Below are 17,190 nucleotides of genomic sequence, written 5' to 3'. Positions count from 1 at the left end.
AATAAATTTCATATATTGGAAAAAAAAGTATAGACTAAAAAATTATAAGACAAATTAAGTCTGGAAATTTGATGTACAGCATGGTTATTATAGTTAATAATACTGTATGATATACTTGAAACGTGCTAAAAGAGTAGATCTTAAATGTTCTCCCCACAAGGAAAAACAAACATAGTAATTTTGTTAGGTGGTGAAGGTGTTAGCTAACTCTTTTGGGGTCATTATCGATTCAGCAGTTGTACACAATGTACACAATGTTAAATAATATTTAAATAATAATATTTAATGTTTTATAATAAATAATAATATATTAATGTTATTTAACATTGTGTAGGTTAAATCTGTATAAAACTGGTGGGGGGGTGAAGGCCAATGAGAAGAATTCTTTCGTGGTGATGGAAATGTTTTGCATCTTGGCTGTGTCAATATTCTGGTGGTGATAGAGTTTTGCAAAACATTACCATTAGAGAAGCTGGGTAAGTATACATGGGAGCTCACTGCATTATTTCTTATAACTGTATGTGTATCTATAATTATCTCAAAAATTTAATTAAAAAAGGAAAAAAGATCAGTTGACCATTATGGGTAGGTCTGTTGTAGATCTTTATTCTGTTCCATTCATCTATCTTTATGTTAATACTGCCCTCTCATGAATATTGCAGCTTTATAATAATAAGTCTTGAAATCAAATATTGTAAGCCCTTAACTTTCTTAAATTTCCACAGAAATTTTAGAATCAGCTTGTCAACTTCTAAAACATCTGCTTGGATTTTAATTTGGTTTGTGATTAATCTATAAATCAGTGTAGAGACAAAGGATATCTTAATACTGAAGTACATCTCTCCTTTTTAAAAAATAGTTTTTCATAATGTTTTAGTGATATTTTATAGTTTTCAATGTACAGATCTTGCCATGGTGTATTGTTAAAGTTTTTATCAATGGATATAAATTATATTAAAAAATTAAATTTGTAATTGTTTATATGCTACCCACAGAATTATGATTATTTTTATGTTGCTCTTGAATTGTGCAACCTTGGTAAAGCTATTTTAGTAGGTTTTAAAAATTATTCTATTAATGTGATAAGTTGCATTCCTGTGGTAAACCTAGGTCATATTGTCTATCCATATGTCTATTTTAATTGATTTTGTTAAGAACTTTTATGTTTATGTTTATGAGGGATGATGATTTGTAGTTTTCTTTTTCCTGTTTCTCTGGCTTTGATATCAGAGTAATATTGCCAATCTCATAAAATGCGTGGGGAAATGTTCACTCTTTTGAGTTTGTGGAAGATTGGTGTTAATTCTTTAAATGTTCAGTGGAATTCTACAATGAAACTGTTTGCCTAGAGATTTCTTTTTTCAGGAGTTTTGTTGTTTTTAATCTCTACATTCAATTACTCTTATAGTTTCAGAGCTATTCAATGATCCAGTTCATACTGGATGCATTTTGATAGTTTGTACTCTTTGAGAAGTTTGCCCATTTCACTGGTGGTTCAATTTGTGTGTGTAGAGTTCCTCCTAATAATTCCCGTTTTTTTTTTTTTTTTCTTCTTCATATCTACAGGATCTGTAGTGATATCTTTTGTTTCATTCCTAATATTCATTTGCATCTTCTCCCTTTTTTCTTTTTCAGTCTAGCCAGTTTTGTCAATTTTATTGAAAGAATTTGCATTTTTTTGGCCCCATTGACTTTTGTGTATTTGTTTTCATGTTTTAAACCTAGTGGATTTCTGGGCTTCTGGGTGACTCAATCAGTTAAGTGTCTGTTTCAGCTCAGGTCATGATCTTGCAGTTCATGAGTTTGACTCTGTGCTGACAGCTCAGAGCCTGGAGCCTGCTTTAGATTCTGGGTCTCCATCTCTCTCTGCCCCTCCCTCATTCACGCTCTGTCTCTCAAATTTGAATGTTAAAAAAAACACAAAAAACAAAAAAACCTAGTGGATTTCTGTTCTTACCCTTGTTTTCTTCCATCTGGTTTCTTTGGCGTATATTTTGTAGTTTCTGAAGATGGGAGTTTAGATCACTGAGTTGAGACCATTTCTCTAATTTAATGATTTAGTGCAATAAATTCTTTTCTTGGTCCTGTGTTAGCTACATCTCACAAATTCTGATATATTTACAATTTCATTCAGTCAGCCTATGTATTATTTAGAAGTGTGTTTTTAAAATGGTGGTACTGTTTTAATGTGAATTTCTGCATTTGCTGCGAAGTGTATTTTAAATCTTCTTAGTTTATAACATGCTTTATTATTATTCTTCAAGCCTCCCCTTACTGTGTTTCTCAAAAATTTTTCTTTTGCACTGTTTTATCTTTTCTTAACATTTAGGTAGAAACTACCTATAAAATTACTACCTGATGTAATAAGTAGTAGACTCACTTTTGGTAATTGTTATTTTCTCAAAAAGTTTGCAATTTCATGTAAAATTTTAGATTTATTGATACGCTGTATATATTTAATACAGTTTAAAGTATTCTTTACATATATATGAGAAAGAGAGAGAGAGAGAGAGAGAGAGAGAGAGAGATGCAGTCTCTTTTGCAACTACCCAACTTTGATGGGGAAAGCAGCCATAGATAATATATAAAAGAATGAACATGGCTATGTTCCAATAAAACTTTAATTATGAGCCCTGATTTTTAAATTTCATATAATTTTCCTATGTCATAAAATATTTTGTTTATATATGCCTATCATTAAAAATGACAATTATGGAGACTTTTTCATCTAAGGCTTTTATAACAAGGTCATATCATTATATAATAAAACCATATTAAACAAAGTTATAAAATTCGACCTGAAGTAGAGTTTTAAAAGATTTTGTAAAAAAATCATATTGTGAAGTCTCAACTAGCAAGGCAGCCATTGTACCTTTATGATTTTTTAGAAATTTATTTCATTTCATTCATTCATTCATTCATTCACTCATTCATTCATTTATATTGAGAGAGAACACAAGCATGAGCTTGTCCTGACACGGGGCTCATATTGTATATGTGTAGTATATATATGAGACTACAAATATTTAAAACTGGGGCTTGATCTCATGACCTGAGCCAAAATCAAGAATCAGACACTTAACTGATCGAGCCCCCCAGGCACCCTGTACCTTTATGATTTTGCATAGAATATAAACAATGCTTTACTATTAAAGAAAAGGAACAACTAATGAAACATAAAAATTGCTTTTAAGTTTACCTATAACATTTAGTTGTGTGTCAGATTTTGTTCTTTTTAATCTTTTATGAGTTAGAGTTAAGGTTCAGTAAGGAAGACTATCATGCTGCTGATTTGGTAATTCTTTGTTACATTTTTTAAAAAATGAGGTATAATTGACATTTAACATATTAGTTTCAGGTGTATAACATAATGATTTGATATTTGTATATGCTATGAAATGGTCACCATTATGTCCAGTTACCATCCGTCACCATACAACTGATGAAAATAACTTGAAGCAGTTCAGACTTCAGTCTTGGCAAGGCTAAAAGAGAATCTGACAGAAGTTAGCATAGGATTATTTTGTACAAAATTTATTTTGAGAGACAGAGTGAGCACAGGAGGGGAAGAGAGAGAGGGAGAGAATCCCAAGCAAACTCCACGCTGTTAGCGTAGAGCCTGACATGGGACTTGATCTAATGAATCATGAGATCGTGACCTGAGCCAAAATCAAGAGTTGGACACTTGACCGGCGGAGGTAGCCAGGCACTCCATTATGAAACTTTTAATATTTACTCTTTTAGCAATTTTTAATTGTTAATGCATCTTTGTTATAAGGAAAGCTGTTCTTTTTTTTCCTTTATTTCTGTTTGCTCAGTTTCATAGCTCAATTTTGATTTGTTTTCCAAAGAGTTTAGATCAAGGGAGCTACAAATCAGAAGAATAAATTTTCATGTTGTTTTGTGTATATTCATGGAAGTGTTTGGTAAGTGCTTTAGCAGTCCATTCTGCCAATGATTCAGGTGCTGTAAGCCAGGCAGTATCGTTATTTGCTTTTCTCTTCAAAACTATTGTTATTTGCTTTTCTCTTGCAAACCTACTTTTTCGTTCTCTTTACTCTCTTTATTGATACCAAGAAGTGTTTCAAAACAAGAAAAGCCTTCTCATTAGGAAATTGTCAGCCATAGGGAAATTCTTTAGCAGAAGACATATCAAGAGTAGAGTAGTTCATCATCTCTTGCCTGGGCTTTTGTGTTGTTGTTGTTGTTGTTGTTGTTGTTTTTACTTTTTTTTTTTTTTTTTTTTTTTACTTTTTTGAGCTGTGGGCATTTGTCTTATTGAAATAGGAACAAGATATAGAAGGTAAAGATAGCTTCAGTATTATAGTATCGGTCGTTCCTGACATGTGGTAATCAGAAATGGAGGAGCCTTTCTTAAGTCTTTGGAAGAAGAAACTATACCTGAGATGTTTTTTTTGTTAGGCATGATAACAATATACAAAAAGCATTATTTAAAATATCTGTCTATTGGCATCAGGATATTAATATATAACTCAATATATATGTAAAGTGTATATTCATTTTTAGTCATCAAATAAATGAAATGTTTAGTATTATAGCACAAATGGCTTACCAAATCATTAATTTGATAATTTCCAAATCTTACATTGAGTTTTGGAATTGTTGAGATGGTTTTTTATTTTGCTTATTAGCTTTTACTAGTTTTAATGAATTCCTGTTTGAGCTATAATTTGACAAAATAAATTTAATCAAGTGACTTAACCCACTAAATTGGTAGTCATTAAGTAATATGGAGTTGCAATAAGTAGAGACTTTCTCATAATTTCAGCAATATTGTTTATGGTGCGGAATTCTCTTTTAGCTTCTAAGAGCAGTTACTATCAAAAATGTTTTCAGCTCTTGTGATGATAGGATATTTTGTGAATACCTTATTTAGGCCATAGTAGAAGCAGTGTAACAATTTCCTTAAGAACACATGCTCTTTTGTTGGGGTGCCCCTATTTGAATTTCAGTTCTGCCAACTAAATACAAGCTGGTAGGTAGTTCTGAGATGGAAAATTTTTGGAGGGTTGACTACTGCAGGGAACCAACCAATCAGAAAGGATGCCATTTATGGATGGAGCATATTGAAGGCCCCTTTTAATGTCAAGAAGTAACTCTTCATTTGTTGGATGATGGAGAGTTCTGAGGAGTGGCCTGGATAGTGGAGAGGACTTTTGGGGGTTTGGACAACAGCTAGTTACCAACCATGGTAAAAACACTTCAGTACTGTAGCAACTAATGTATCTTTACTAGGGCATATGGCTGATTATCAGTCTGGGTTGTATGTTAGGCAAAGGAAAGAATGAAATTCAGAGAAGGATCTCTGACTAACCTGGCTATATATTGTTATGTGTCACTTAAACTCCAAATATCTGCTCATCTGACAAAGTTATGTTCCCTGTTATCTCCTGGTTTCTGTCCTTCCTAGTCTGTTCATCTTGTTCTGTCTTCTGCCTGAAACAACCTATCCTAGTATACTTGAAAACCATCTTAATTGAACGGGTTAATATAGGACTAGTTGATGTCACACAATTAGTGGTTTATTCAGAAATAGGTCTTGCCAGTAGCATCTTTGGAAAACAAAGGATAAAAATATCACTGAATGTTTGAATTCTTCTGAAGTTGCTTTGGAGTGTTTCTATAGGATTATTTATCCTGCCAAGGAATTTATGTTCCTACTTGATTTATCAATTGTATTAGTGTCCTAGAGCTGCACAAAGGACACAACTGGGTAGCGTCCACAACAAATTTATTGTCTCACAGTTCTGAAAGTTACAAGTCCAAAATCAAGGTGTTGGCTGAGTTGGTTCCTTCTGTGGGCTGTGAAGAAGAATCTGTTCCAGGCTGAGTTCTAGTGGCTTGCTGGCAGTCTTTTATGTTGCTGACGTTTAGATGCATCACTACAATCTCTGCTTTCATCTTCAAATGGTGTTCTTTCTTTATCTCTTTGCATAGAATTTGTGTTCAACTTTCCCCATTACACAGTTTGGGGAATCATACTGGATTCCCCAATCCTAATCATATTGGATTAGGGCTCACCCCAGTGACTTAATCTTTAAAAAAAATTTTTTTTTTAATGTTTGTTTATTTTTGAGAGAGAGACAGAGTGTGAGCAGGGGAGGGGCAGACAGAGAGACACAGAATCCAAAGCAGGCTCCAGGCTCTGAGCTGTCAGCACAGAGCCTGACATGGGGCTTGAACCCACGAGCCGTGAGATCATGACCTGAGCCAAAGTTGGACACTTACTGACTGAGCTACCCAGGCATCCCCCCTCCCCCCGGGGACTTCATCTTAACTTGATTACTGTAAAGACCCTGTTTCCAAATTAGGTTACCTTTTGAGGTTCTTGGGGATTAGGACTTCAACATATCTTTTTGAGGAGATGCAATCAATCTCTGACTATACTAAGTCATACTTACTAGGGTTTTCTTTTTGTTTGTTTCAGAAATTTGAGGGTATTTGTCATATTGGCTTTCATCAGTAATGATTTGTTTTAAATCTTTGAAATTTCTCTTCAATTCTAAGCAGATTTTTTTCTAAATTGTGTACTTTACACTGGAGACCAGTAATCACCCAAATCATATGTGCTTAAGTCATATTTTCTTTAAATATGTTTACTATTTTGTGAAAATACTTTTGCTTTTGAAATTTTAATGTAATTAAATGTGATGTGATGGATGATAATTTGAAGTCAGCATACTACAGATACTGTTTTTATTTCCTTGTAGAAACCTTTCCAGTAATGTTTGTCTAGTCTAACCATGGTACGTTGTTTCATTGTACTTCTTCCTAGGCAGTGAGTGATTAATATCTCACTTACAGAAAGCTTCTACAAGATGAGAATAAAATCTTGTATATAGTGTTGTAATAAGGCAGATTAAATATTGTATTGTCACTACTTCATTAGACTTCTACTTTTACTTCAGAACTTTCTTGAAATTCTTCAAGTTATGTTGTATTCGCAAGTGTGATTTCAAACAGTCTTAAAAAAACCAACGGTTGAGTTTTCTCATTTTTTAATAAAAATCGTTGGGAAAATATTAGATGACACATAAATATTTCTTTTAAACATTTCTAGTGTACTAATAGTATAAATATATTTGTGCAGGTTTTGACCGGATCCTCTCGTCAAAGTTATTCACCTTCTGGCTATCAGGATTTCAGTAAGTGGGAATCAGTGCTGAAAATAAAAGAAGGACTGCTAAGGCAGAAAGAAATTGTAATTGATCGGTGAGTCTATTTTCTTATTTACTAAATACTTCAGGCACACAGAGATGTAGATTACTAAAACAAATAGTATCTACTACTTAGAGTTTAAGAAATACAGTCTTACAAATACAGTCTCATTTCTGTCCCTCCCTCATCCCACCCCCTTAAAGAACCCCTATCAGAACTGAGGGTTGGTGTGTTCTTTCTGTTTTCTACCATCCTTTCATTTATGTTAGAGTAACTCATTTGGAAACTCCACTGTCTTTTTTTTTTATATGTAGAAAGTTAGCTGCAATGCTAATGAACTGTCAGAGTTACAGGCTGTATCTTTGTGTTTTATACTTGGAAACTATCAAATTGGAAAGCTACTTTAAAGTGCTAATACTTTTAACTAGTGTGTGTTAGATATGAAGGCAAAGAAACTATGAAAATCATGAATGTTTAAAATTAAATGACTCACAGATAAGAATTTTGGAAATTTGGGGGGACAGTTCAGAAATGTTGCATTTTTGAGTACCAAAGCTCTGAAAAAAAGTTTTTGTACTTAATAGACAGTCTCCTGATTATTTTGAGCAATAAACATTAATTTTTAATTATATTATCCTTGATGTATATTAGTTCTACATAAGTTATGTATACTTTAGGGTTAGTTAAACCTGTGTGTGTAGTAATGGGGAAATTGAGGAGACATTTTTTTCTTAATGCTAGTTACTACTTATTTTCATGTGCTTATTTGAGATAAAGTAGTAGACATTTTAGCCTTAAAATTAAATCCCAGTTCAAATCTTTAAATATATTTAGGGGCGCCTGGGTAGCTCAATCTGTTGTGTCTGACTCTTGATTTTGGTTCAGGTCATCATCTCACAGTTGTGGGCTCAAGCCCCACATCGGGCTGTGCGCTGTCAGCACAGAGCCTGTTTGGGATTCTCTCTCCCTCTCTCTCTGCCCCTCCCCCACCTGTGTGCTCACACACACTCTCTCTTCCCCAAAATAGATAAATAAAACTTAAAAGATATTAAAAAGATAAGTATATTTAATAGCTGAAGTTTCAGAAGATTTTGCTTAGGAATTTACCATTATTAAGCAGTATCTACTGGAGGGTAACTAGAGCACGGATATCTGAACTTTTTTCTCTACTGTGTTCCCAACATCTTGAACAGATCCTGGCACTTAGTATATGCTTAATGTTTGATACTTGTGAGGCAGGAGGGAAGAAAGACTTGAGAGACAAGTTGACCAGAGTAAAACCATTTTGATTTTAGGCTGACTCTTAACCTGAAGGTCAGCAAGTCATAAAAAAGAGTCACAAGATCTGACTCATAGAAAACCACAAGACCCCACTCCCTCTGGCAGTAAAAGCCACATAGGTTGGACATTCTTAAAATTGTTCCCTGTGGGTAATTCCAAAACTGTAAAACAATGGAAAAACCAAACTGCCCAGTGTGAATGAAAAACCCCAAGTTAAAGAGTACGCTCCTTTCTGTATGGTTAGCTAATTTTATTTTTTTTTAATTTTTTTTTTCAACGTTTATTTATTTTTGGGACAGAGAGAGACAGAGCATGAAGGGGGGAGGGGCAGAGAGAGAGGGAGTCACAGAATCGGAAGCAGGCTCCAGGCTCTGAGCCATCAGCCCAGAGCCTGACGCGGGGCTCGAACTCACAGACTGCGAGATCGTGACCTGGCTGAAGTCGGACGCTTAACCGACTGCGCCACCCAGGCGCCCCTGGTTAGCTAATTTTAAAACAAGCTTATAAAACCCTTTGTTAGAGACAAAGAGGAGCCATCTTCCTCACCTGGGAGGAGAGACCACTACGTTGTCTGTGAAGTAGCAGCTTTCTTGTTTCTACACTTAATAAATCTTTGCCCCTTTCTCTAAATGGCTAGCTCTTAAATTCTTTCCCACACAAAGTTAAGAACCCTCTTGGCCATGGGCCTGACACCCTCCCTCTGGAGGCCTTGCCCGTCTGACATCACTTGCATATTTGATAAATGAATGAAGATTCTAGAAGATAGTTTTGATTGAGTTTATGAAAAGGCTGTATAAAAGTATTAGATATTTTTAGTACAAGTGAATTTTATAAGTGGGTAATTATAGACCCTGATGGACATATGTTTTGTACACTTAGAAATTTAATTCACTGTACATACTTGAAATTAATATTTTTTAAGCAGACTGAAATTCAGAATTTTATTAATATGGGTGTACTCTCCCTCAAAACAATCAGAATCTATTGACTTTTATTATTTTTTAAACACCATTGTAATTACTGTTCCACGGGGTATAAATAAGTTAATAGGTATCTTAGTTCATTTGGGCTGCTTTAATAAAATATCATAGACTGGGTGGCTTACAAACAACAGAAACTTATTTCTCCTTGTTCTGGAGACGAAGAAGTCCAAGTTGAAGGCACCAGTAGAAGATGCATTGTCTAGTGAGGGTCTTCTTTCTGTTTCATAGATGGCTGTCTTCTTCCTGCAACCTCACATGGTAGAAGAGGTGAGGGAGTTCCTTGGGGCCTCTTTTATAAAGGCACTAATTCTATTCATGAGAACTCTGCCCTCATGACCTAATCATCTCCCACAGGCCCCTAATCTCCTTATACCATCACATTGGGCTTTGGGATTTAATATATAAATTTTTTGTTGGGGCGGGGCACAAACAGTCTATGACAGTAGGAAATGCATATAATTATCAACATAATCTGTTAAAAATGTATATATTTCCCAAGTTTGTATCCTGTAGAAAGGTACTAAGGAAATAATCTAAAATAATTCAAGTTGCTCAATTTTGCATTTCTTTATCTAGTCGCATTTACCTATGCAGCTCCCTTCTTATAACGAGTTTTAGAGCATGAGGCTTCAGTGAGTGAATGTATTTAAAAATCTTAATACTGCCAGATGCATGGGTACCATCAGCAAATAGTAGCCACATACACATGATTTGCAAATGATAGTTTTGTTTCTGGGCTTGTTTCTCCTCAGTAGACTCCAGCCCCCTCACAGAAGAGACTGTTTCTTGTACATTTTATTCCTCATAATAGGTACTCACCAAACATTCATTAAGGGGAAATAACTTCATTTTAATGGAAAAGAGGTTAAGGTTGCTGGTTAACCTGTGCTGTTACTGATACTAGTAGTTCTTATAATTGCTCAGCTTTTGCTACTGGATTGATCAGATAAAATTTAGGGATAAGTCATTGTACTTGAGACTGATCCAGAGAGGCCACCCTTAAACCTTCTGCAATGACACAGTGAGTTAATGCTATTAGTAAATGACACTGGCAGGGTAGAGGGGAATTCTCATTTTATCGTTACTTATAGTTTGCAATATGTATATTTGCTATTTAATTGTGTGTGGAAGTAAAATCACATAATTGTATTAGTAAGCTTTTAAAAATCAGTAGTGCATTCTTTGGTGTAGTGTGGATACTTATATTATTGAAACCATAGCATCCGTTTAATTGCTTTACATGCTAAGGTTTATGATCAGATTTATTAAAGCAAGGCCTAGATGTACATACTATGGTTATTAAAAATTATTGGAACTCCATCCTTAGGTATTTGATAAGTTAACATGTGAGATTTTATTCATGGCAATTTGTAGTACATGTCTTTTACTTTGAGAGGGACTCCATAATGCAAGAATAGTTATTTTTCATCACAGGTGTTGAAGTGAGGTTTGGTTACCTTTTTTTTTAATTTTTTTTTTTTTTTAATGTTTATTTCTGAGACAGAGAGACACAGCATGAGTGGGGGAGAGGCAGAGAGAAAAGGAGACACAGAATCCGAAGCAGGCTCCAGGCTCTGAGCTGTCAGCATAGAGCCTGATGCGGGCCTCGAACTCACAAACCGTGAGATTATGACCTGAGCCGAAGTCCGTTGCTCAACTGTCTGAGCCACCCAGGCGCCCCAAGATTTGATTACTTTTATCAACTGCTTTAAACATTTAGATAGTTTTAATAGTTCATTTCTAGCTAAGATATTTTGGTTGTTTATACCTAGGCATATAGTATTATAGAATCAATTTCTAAATTTACATTTGACCTTGAACAGCGTGGTGGTTAGGGACTCTGATCCTTCTGCACAGTTGAAAATCCATGTATATAGCAGCACTCTCAACAATAGCCAAATTATGGAAAGAGCCTAAATGTCCATCAACTGATGAATGGATAAAGAAATTGTGGTTTATATACACAATGGAATACTACGTGGCAATGAGAAAAAATGAAATATGGCCTTTTGTAGCAACGTGGATGGAACTGGAGAGTGTGATGCTAAGTGAAATAAGCCATACAGAGAAAGACAGATACCATATGGTTTCACTCTTATGTGGATCCTGAGAAACTTAACAGGAACCCATGGGGGAGGGGAAGGAAAAAAAAAAGAGGTTAGAGTGGGAGAGAGCCAAAGCATAAGAGACCGTTGAGAACTGAGAACAAACTAAGGGTTGATGGGGGGTGGGAGGGAGGAGAGGGTGGGTGATGGGTATTGAGGAGGGCACCTTTTGGGATGAGCACTGGGTGTTGTATGGAAACCAATTTGACAATAAATTTCATATATAAATAAAAAAATAATAATAAAAAAAAAAAAAAAAGAAAATCCATGTATAACTGTTTACTTCCCCCAAACCTAAGTGCTAATAGCCTACTGTTGACCTGAAGCCTTCCTGATAACATAGTCAATCAACACATATATTGTATGTATAACATACTGTAGTCTTAAACTAGAGAAAAGAAAATGTTATTAAGAAAATCATAAGGAAGAAGAAATACATTTAACGGTATTATATGTTATTTGTTGAAAAAAATCTGCGTATCAGTGGATCTGCACCTTTCAAACTTTTGTTGTTCCAAGAGTCATATTGTAGTTCAGTCCCACCTTCTGTACTGCAATTCAGTTTTGACACTAAATACCCTAAGTTAGCATCAGACTCCACAGCTTTAAGGGCACACAGTCCCCAACAAGACTGCCTATCTTCAGATGCCAGTCTGAAGGTGGCATCACCAGGATATCCACACTTCTAACCAACTGGCTACAAATCTGGTGAGTTCCCAGAATTTTTATTGGAGTTTCATTGTGTAGGCACAATTGATTAAATCATTGGCTGTGTGATTGAACTCAGTCACCAGGCTCCTCCTCTCCCTGGCGGTTAGATTGGCTCAGAGTCACAGACCTCCAGTAACATGGTTGGCTTTCTGGTGAATAGTCCCTCCCCATCCTAAAGCTGCTATCTAGAGCCTGTGAGTCACCTCGTTCTCATAAATACGAGAGTTTTCCAGGGGGCTCATTAATAATAAACACTCCAAAGATTTAGAGTCTCCTTCCCAGGAACAAAGGCTGTTTCTTTATAACTCTTTATTATTGATTCTCTATTATTTGTAAAATCTTAAGATTTGAAGATACATATGTAAGAACCCTTTTAATATACCTTGGGAATATTTTCAAGCTATACACTTAACTTTGTTTGGCAGGCCCACCTTTGGAGAAATTGAAAATTCTGACTAGCCCAAGAAAAATTAATACAATCCATCCTCTTTTTTTTCAAATTAAAAAATACTAACAAAGTACATTTAGAAGTATATTTCGAAACTAAAGCCCAGGGTCATATTTCATATTGTCCCAAAATGTGTGAAAGCTGATTTTGGAAGCCAAGGGTGAGGAGACAGGTTCTTCAAAAACTGTTTTATCCCTTGTTTACAGTACTAGAGTACTAGAGGTAGTTTGAAAAAAGTGAACTAATGAAATAGAGGATACATTTATATATGGTTGTAGGTTTTTCCTTTTATGTGCCCTCTTTTGAAACAGATTGGGAGAAAGGAAATGCATGGAAAATTAAAAGAATAAAATCTCAGGGTGCCTGGGTGGCTCAGTCGGTTAAGTGTCTAGCTCTTGATTTCAGCTCAGGTCATGATCATTGCAGTCGTGAGATCAAGTTTCACATCGGGCTTCGTGCTGACCATGGAGCCTCCTTGGGATTCTCTTTTTCCTTTTCTTTCTGCTCCTCTCTCTCTCTCTTTCTCAAAATAAATAAATAAAACTTAAAATAATAAACTCTCATCTGTCTTTCTCATTCCATCCTAGATCTTTTGCTACCTGTGCCTTTATTTCAGTTCCCCTCTCTCCTTTTATTTTGGTAATGCATGGGGGGGTGTCTCTTTGATAACCATTTCTGTTAAATTATTTAAGATGGTATATTGCGCATTTGGTGGTAGTATCCATGATGGCTTCAGAAGCCATTAAGGATTTAAACAAAAAAATTTTTTTGGGGCGCCTGGGTGGCGCAGTCGGATAAGCGTCCGACTTCAGCCAGGTCACGATCTCGCGCTCCGTGAGTTCGAGCCCCGCGTCGGGCTCTGGGCTGATGGCTCAGAGCCTGGAGCCTGTTTCCGATTCTGTGTCTCCCTCTCTCTCTGCCCCTCCCCCGTTCATGCTCTGTCTCTCTCTGTCCCAAAAATAAATAAACGTTGAAAAAAAAATAAACAAAAAAATTTTTTTAATGTTTATTTTTGAGAGAGAGAGACAGATTGCGAGTAGGGGAGGGGCAGATAGAGAGGGAGACACAAAATCCAAAGCAGGCTCCAGGCTCTGAGCTGTCAGCACAGAGCCCAACAGGGGGCTCGAACTCACAAACCGCAAGATCATGACCTGAGCTGAAGTCGGACGCTTAACCGCCTGAGCCACCCAGGCGCCCCAGCCATTAAGGATTTTAAAACTCACAAGGGAAACTATTTTCAGAAACCAAATTTAATTAGAAAAGAAAAGGAACCTTCTCAAAGGTAACAGATACATACTTTTGCTTTTCTGTATTTTCTCAACTAGAGACTGAATTTGTGCATATTCTTATTTGTTCCCTGGATCAGGGACAGGATCACTGCATTTCTAGGTAGGTCCAATATTTCTTTTAGTCACATAGTTGTTGTAGCAGCTCCTTGATTTCACAATTTTGACCTAAATTTTTTAAATATATTTTCTGATTTAAAGGCCATATTTATTAAGTATTCTACCTGATTCCTTTTTTGTTCTGTTGTAATAGTCCCTACTCTGGTCAGGACCTTACTGTCTGTTTCAGTCAGTTCTTGGCAAAAGGAAGGTCTGGGACTCACTGGGTACCAGCTCTCACTTTTTTCTTTTTTAATGTTTATTTATTCTTAGAGAGAGAGCAAGAGCAGGAGAGGGGCAGAGAGAGGGAGACACAGAATCTGGAACAGGCTTCAGGCTCCCAGCTGTCAGCACAGAGCCTGACAATGGGGCTCGAACTCACAAACCGTGAGATCATGACCTGAGCCGAAGTCAGACACTTAACTGACTGAGCCACCCAGGTTCCCCTCACTTTTTTTTTTAACTGTGAAGAAAAAAAAAAAATCACATAACATGAAATCTGTCATTTTAACACATCTTTAAGTATGTAGTACAGTTTTAGCTTTATGCATAATTTTTTACAGTAGAGTTCTAGAACTTTTTCAGTTTGCATGCCTGAAACTCTGTACCCATTCAGCAACAACTCCTCAGGTCCTCCTCACCCCAGCCCATGGAAACCATCATTATACTTTTCTGCTTCCATAAGTTTGGCCACATTTTTTTGATAATGTAGGGGAGGAAAAAGTTTTTCTTGACCCTTTAGGGCTCCCTGGCTGGATCTTGAAATTAAACTGACAAAACAGATGAAGAGTGGAAAAGCATACAGATTTATTTAATACAAGTTTTACGTGACATAAGAGCCTTTATAAGGAAGTGAAGACCCATAGTAACTGACCTATTTTATGCTAAGCTTGTTGAAGAATGGATAGTCATGGAGGAATATGATAGATTAAGAAGTATGAGGTAATTGTGTAGTAAACTGGGAGAAATTTAGGAAGGCATTCTTGGTAGGATTCTTCCTTGGGTCCTTTAGTCTTCAGAGATAGGGATGTACCTTTCCTCTGGGTTTGGTGGGGGGTGGGGCACCTTCCACTTGAGTGTTTTGTGACATGTTTAGGGAAGAAGGGCAAGGGTGGGGAGGAGGTCAGAGTGACCTTGCGTTTGTTATTTTCTCAAACTCCTTTGACTTAAAACATTCAGTATACCAAGGTGCCATATTTTGGGTTAGCATGTCCTGAACCCAGTCAAATCCTCCTATAAGTGGAATGATGCAGTATTTGTCCCTTTACGACTGCTTATTGCACCTAGTATGACATCCTCAAGGTTCATCCGTGTTGTAGCATATGACAGAATTTCTTCTGCTTTTTAGACATTGTTTGTATATGACATTTTTCTTTATTTATCCATTGATGGACATTTAGGGTGTTTTCATCTCTTGTCTATTAGGAATATCACCTTTGTTTTTGAAGGATATTTTGGTTGATATGTAATGCCTTGATTGGCAGCTATTTTCTTTCAGCACTCTGAAGATATTATTCCATTGCTCTCTGGTTTCTCTTGTCATCCACAAGTCTTCCTGCTGCCATATTGAATTTTGTTATTTTTTGGATGTAATCATTTTTTCTATTTGTTCTCAGCTGTTTTGCTACAATGTGCCTGTGGTGGTTTTCATCATATTTGGTATTTTTGGAGATTAAAGTACTTCTGATTCCAGGTTAATGTTTTTCATCAGTTTTGGAAAATTCTTGGTCTTTATCTTTTCAAATATTCTATTGCTTTCTTTTTATATTTTTACTAGGACTGCAAAATATCTGTGTTAAACAATTATCACCATTTCTTATGTCTTTTTCTTTTATTAAGAAAAGTAGAGAAAGGGGAGGAAAGAGAATTAATTAAATGTTTAACTTAAGAAGACCAGTAAAAGAATAGTAAAATAAAAGAGAACAAAGGAAATAATAAAAGTAAGAGCAGAAATTAATCAAACGGATAAATCTCTTAGTTCTACTAATCAGGGAAAAAGAAAGACTCAAAATATTAGTAATAAAAAATTACGGATTTCAAGTCAGTATTATAAACTTACATCAGCAAATCTGAACACACAGAAGAAAATGAATAATTTTAAAGGAATACCAAAATTGACTTGAAAAGAAATGGAAAACTTGCATAAATAAGTAATGTTCAAGGAATATAATCAGATGATGTTAACTAGATATATTGAGGTGGTGGGGTGCCTGGGTGGCTCAGTCGGTTGAGCATCCGACTTCGGCTCAGGTCATGATCTCGTGGTCTGTGAGTTCGAGTCCCATGTCGGGCTCTGTGCTGACAGCTTAGAGCCTGGAGCCTGCTTCGGATTCTGTGTGTGTGTCTTTCTCTGCCCCTCTCCCGCTCATGCTCTGTCTCTCTCTCTGTCAAAAATAAATCAAAACATTAAAAAAAAATTTTTAAAAAGATATATTGAGGTGGTTATTTCACAATATATACACATCAATGTGTTATACTCAATCATTGTTATATATTTGAAATTAATATGTCATATATCAATTATACTTCACTTAAAAAAAAGTATAATCAACAATCATAAGTCTTCTAGATCCAGATAGTTTTAGAAATAAGATTTGCCAAATTGTATCTTTAACGTGTTTTGTTTTCCTTTCCCATTGAAAAAAGGGGGGAGGTGCCCGAGTGGCTTAGTTGGTTAAGTGTCAGACTTTTGATTTCAGCTCAGATCATGATTTCCTGGTTCACGAGATCCAGCCCTAGTATTGAGCTCTGTGCTGACAGTGAAGCCTGCTTGGGATTCATTCTCATTCATCTTCCCTCCCCCCCCCCCTCGCCACCCCCCATCTTTCTCTCTCTGCCCCTTTCCCACTTGCCTGCTCTCTCTCTCTCAAAATAAATAAATGAACATTTTAAAATAGTGGGGCTTTTTTTGTTTTTGTTTTTTGTAGATAGCATATAGTTGAATCTTTCTCTTTATCCATTAGGACAATGTCTGCTTTTTAATTGGAGTTATGTAGACCATTTACATTTTGTAATTATTGATATAGTTAAGTTTAAATTTCCTGTCTTGGCTGTTTGTTTTCTTTTTAAATTTTTTTTTTTCAACGTTTATTTATTTT

General features: G+C 35.8%; 1 protein-coding gene across 6 annotated transcripts in view; it reads left to right on the top strand.

The window, feature by feature from the left end:
- The window catches only part of CEP85L (centrosomal protein 85L), a 209,297-nt gene that overhangs the window by 123,773 nt on the left and 68,334 nt on the right, over nt 1-17,190 (top strand). For all 6 annotated transcript variants that reach the window (XR_005790009.1, XM_040474488.1, XM_040474490.1 and 3 more), the window contains one exon: nt 7,112-7,233. Coding sequence is in view for 5 of the 6 variants with exons in the window: in XM_040474488.1 (XP_040330422.1) it covers nt 7,112-7,233 (122 nt within the window). In the remaining variant the exon portion in view is untranslated. The remainder of the gene's footprint in view (nt 1-7,111; nt 7,234-17,190) is intronic.

The sequence above is a fragment of the Herpailurus yagouaroundi genome, unplaced genomic scaffold (assembly GCF_014898765.1).
Source record: "Herpailurus yagouaroundi ecotype Mexico unplaced genomic scaffold, PumYag 139, whole genome shotgun sequence".
Lineage (NCBI taxonomy): Eukaryota > Metazoa > Chordata > Mammalia > Carnivora > Felidae > Herpailurus > Herpailurus yagouaroundi.
This window is presented reverse-complemented; position numbering and strand designations above follow the sequence as displayed.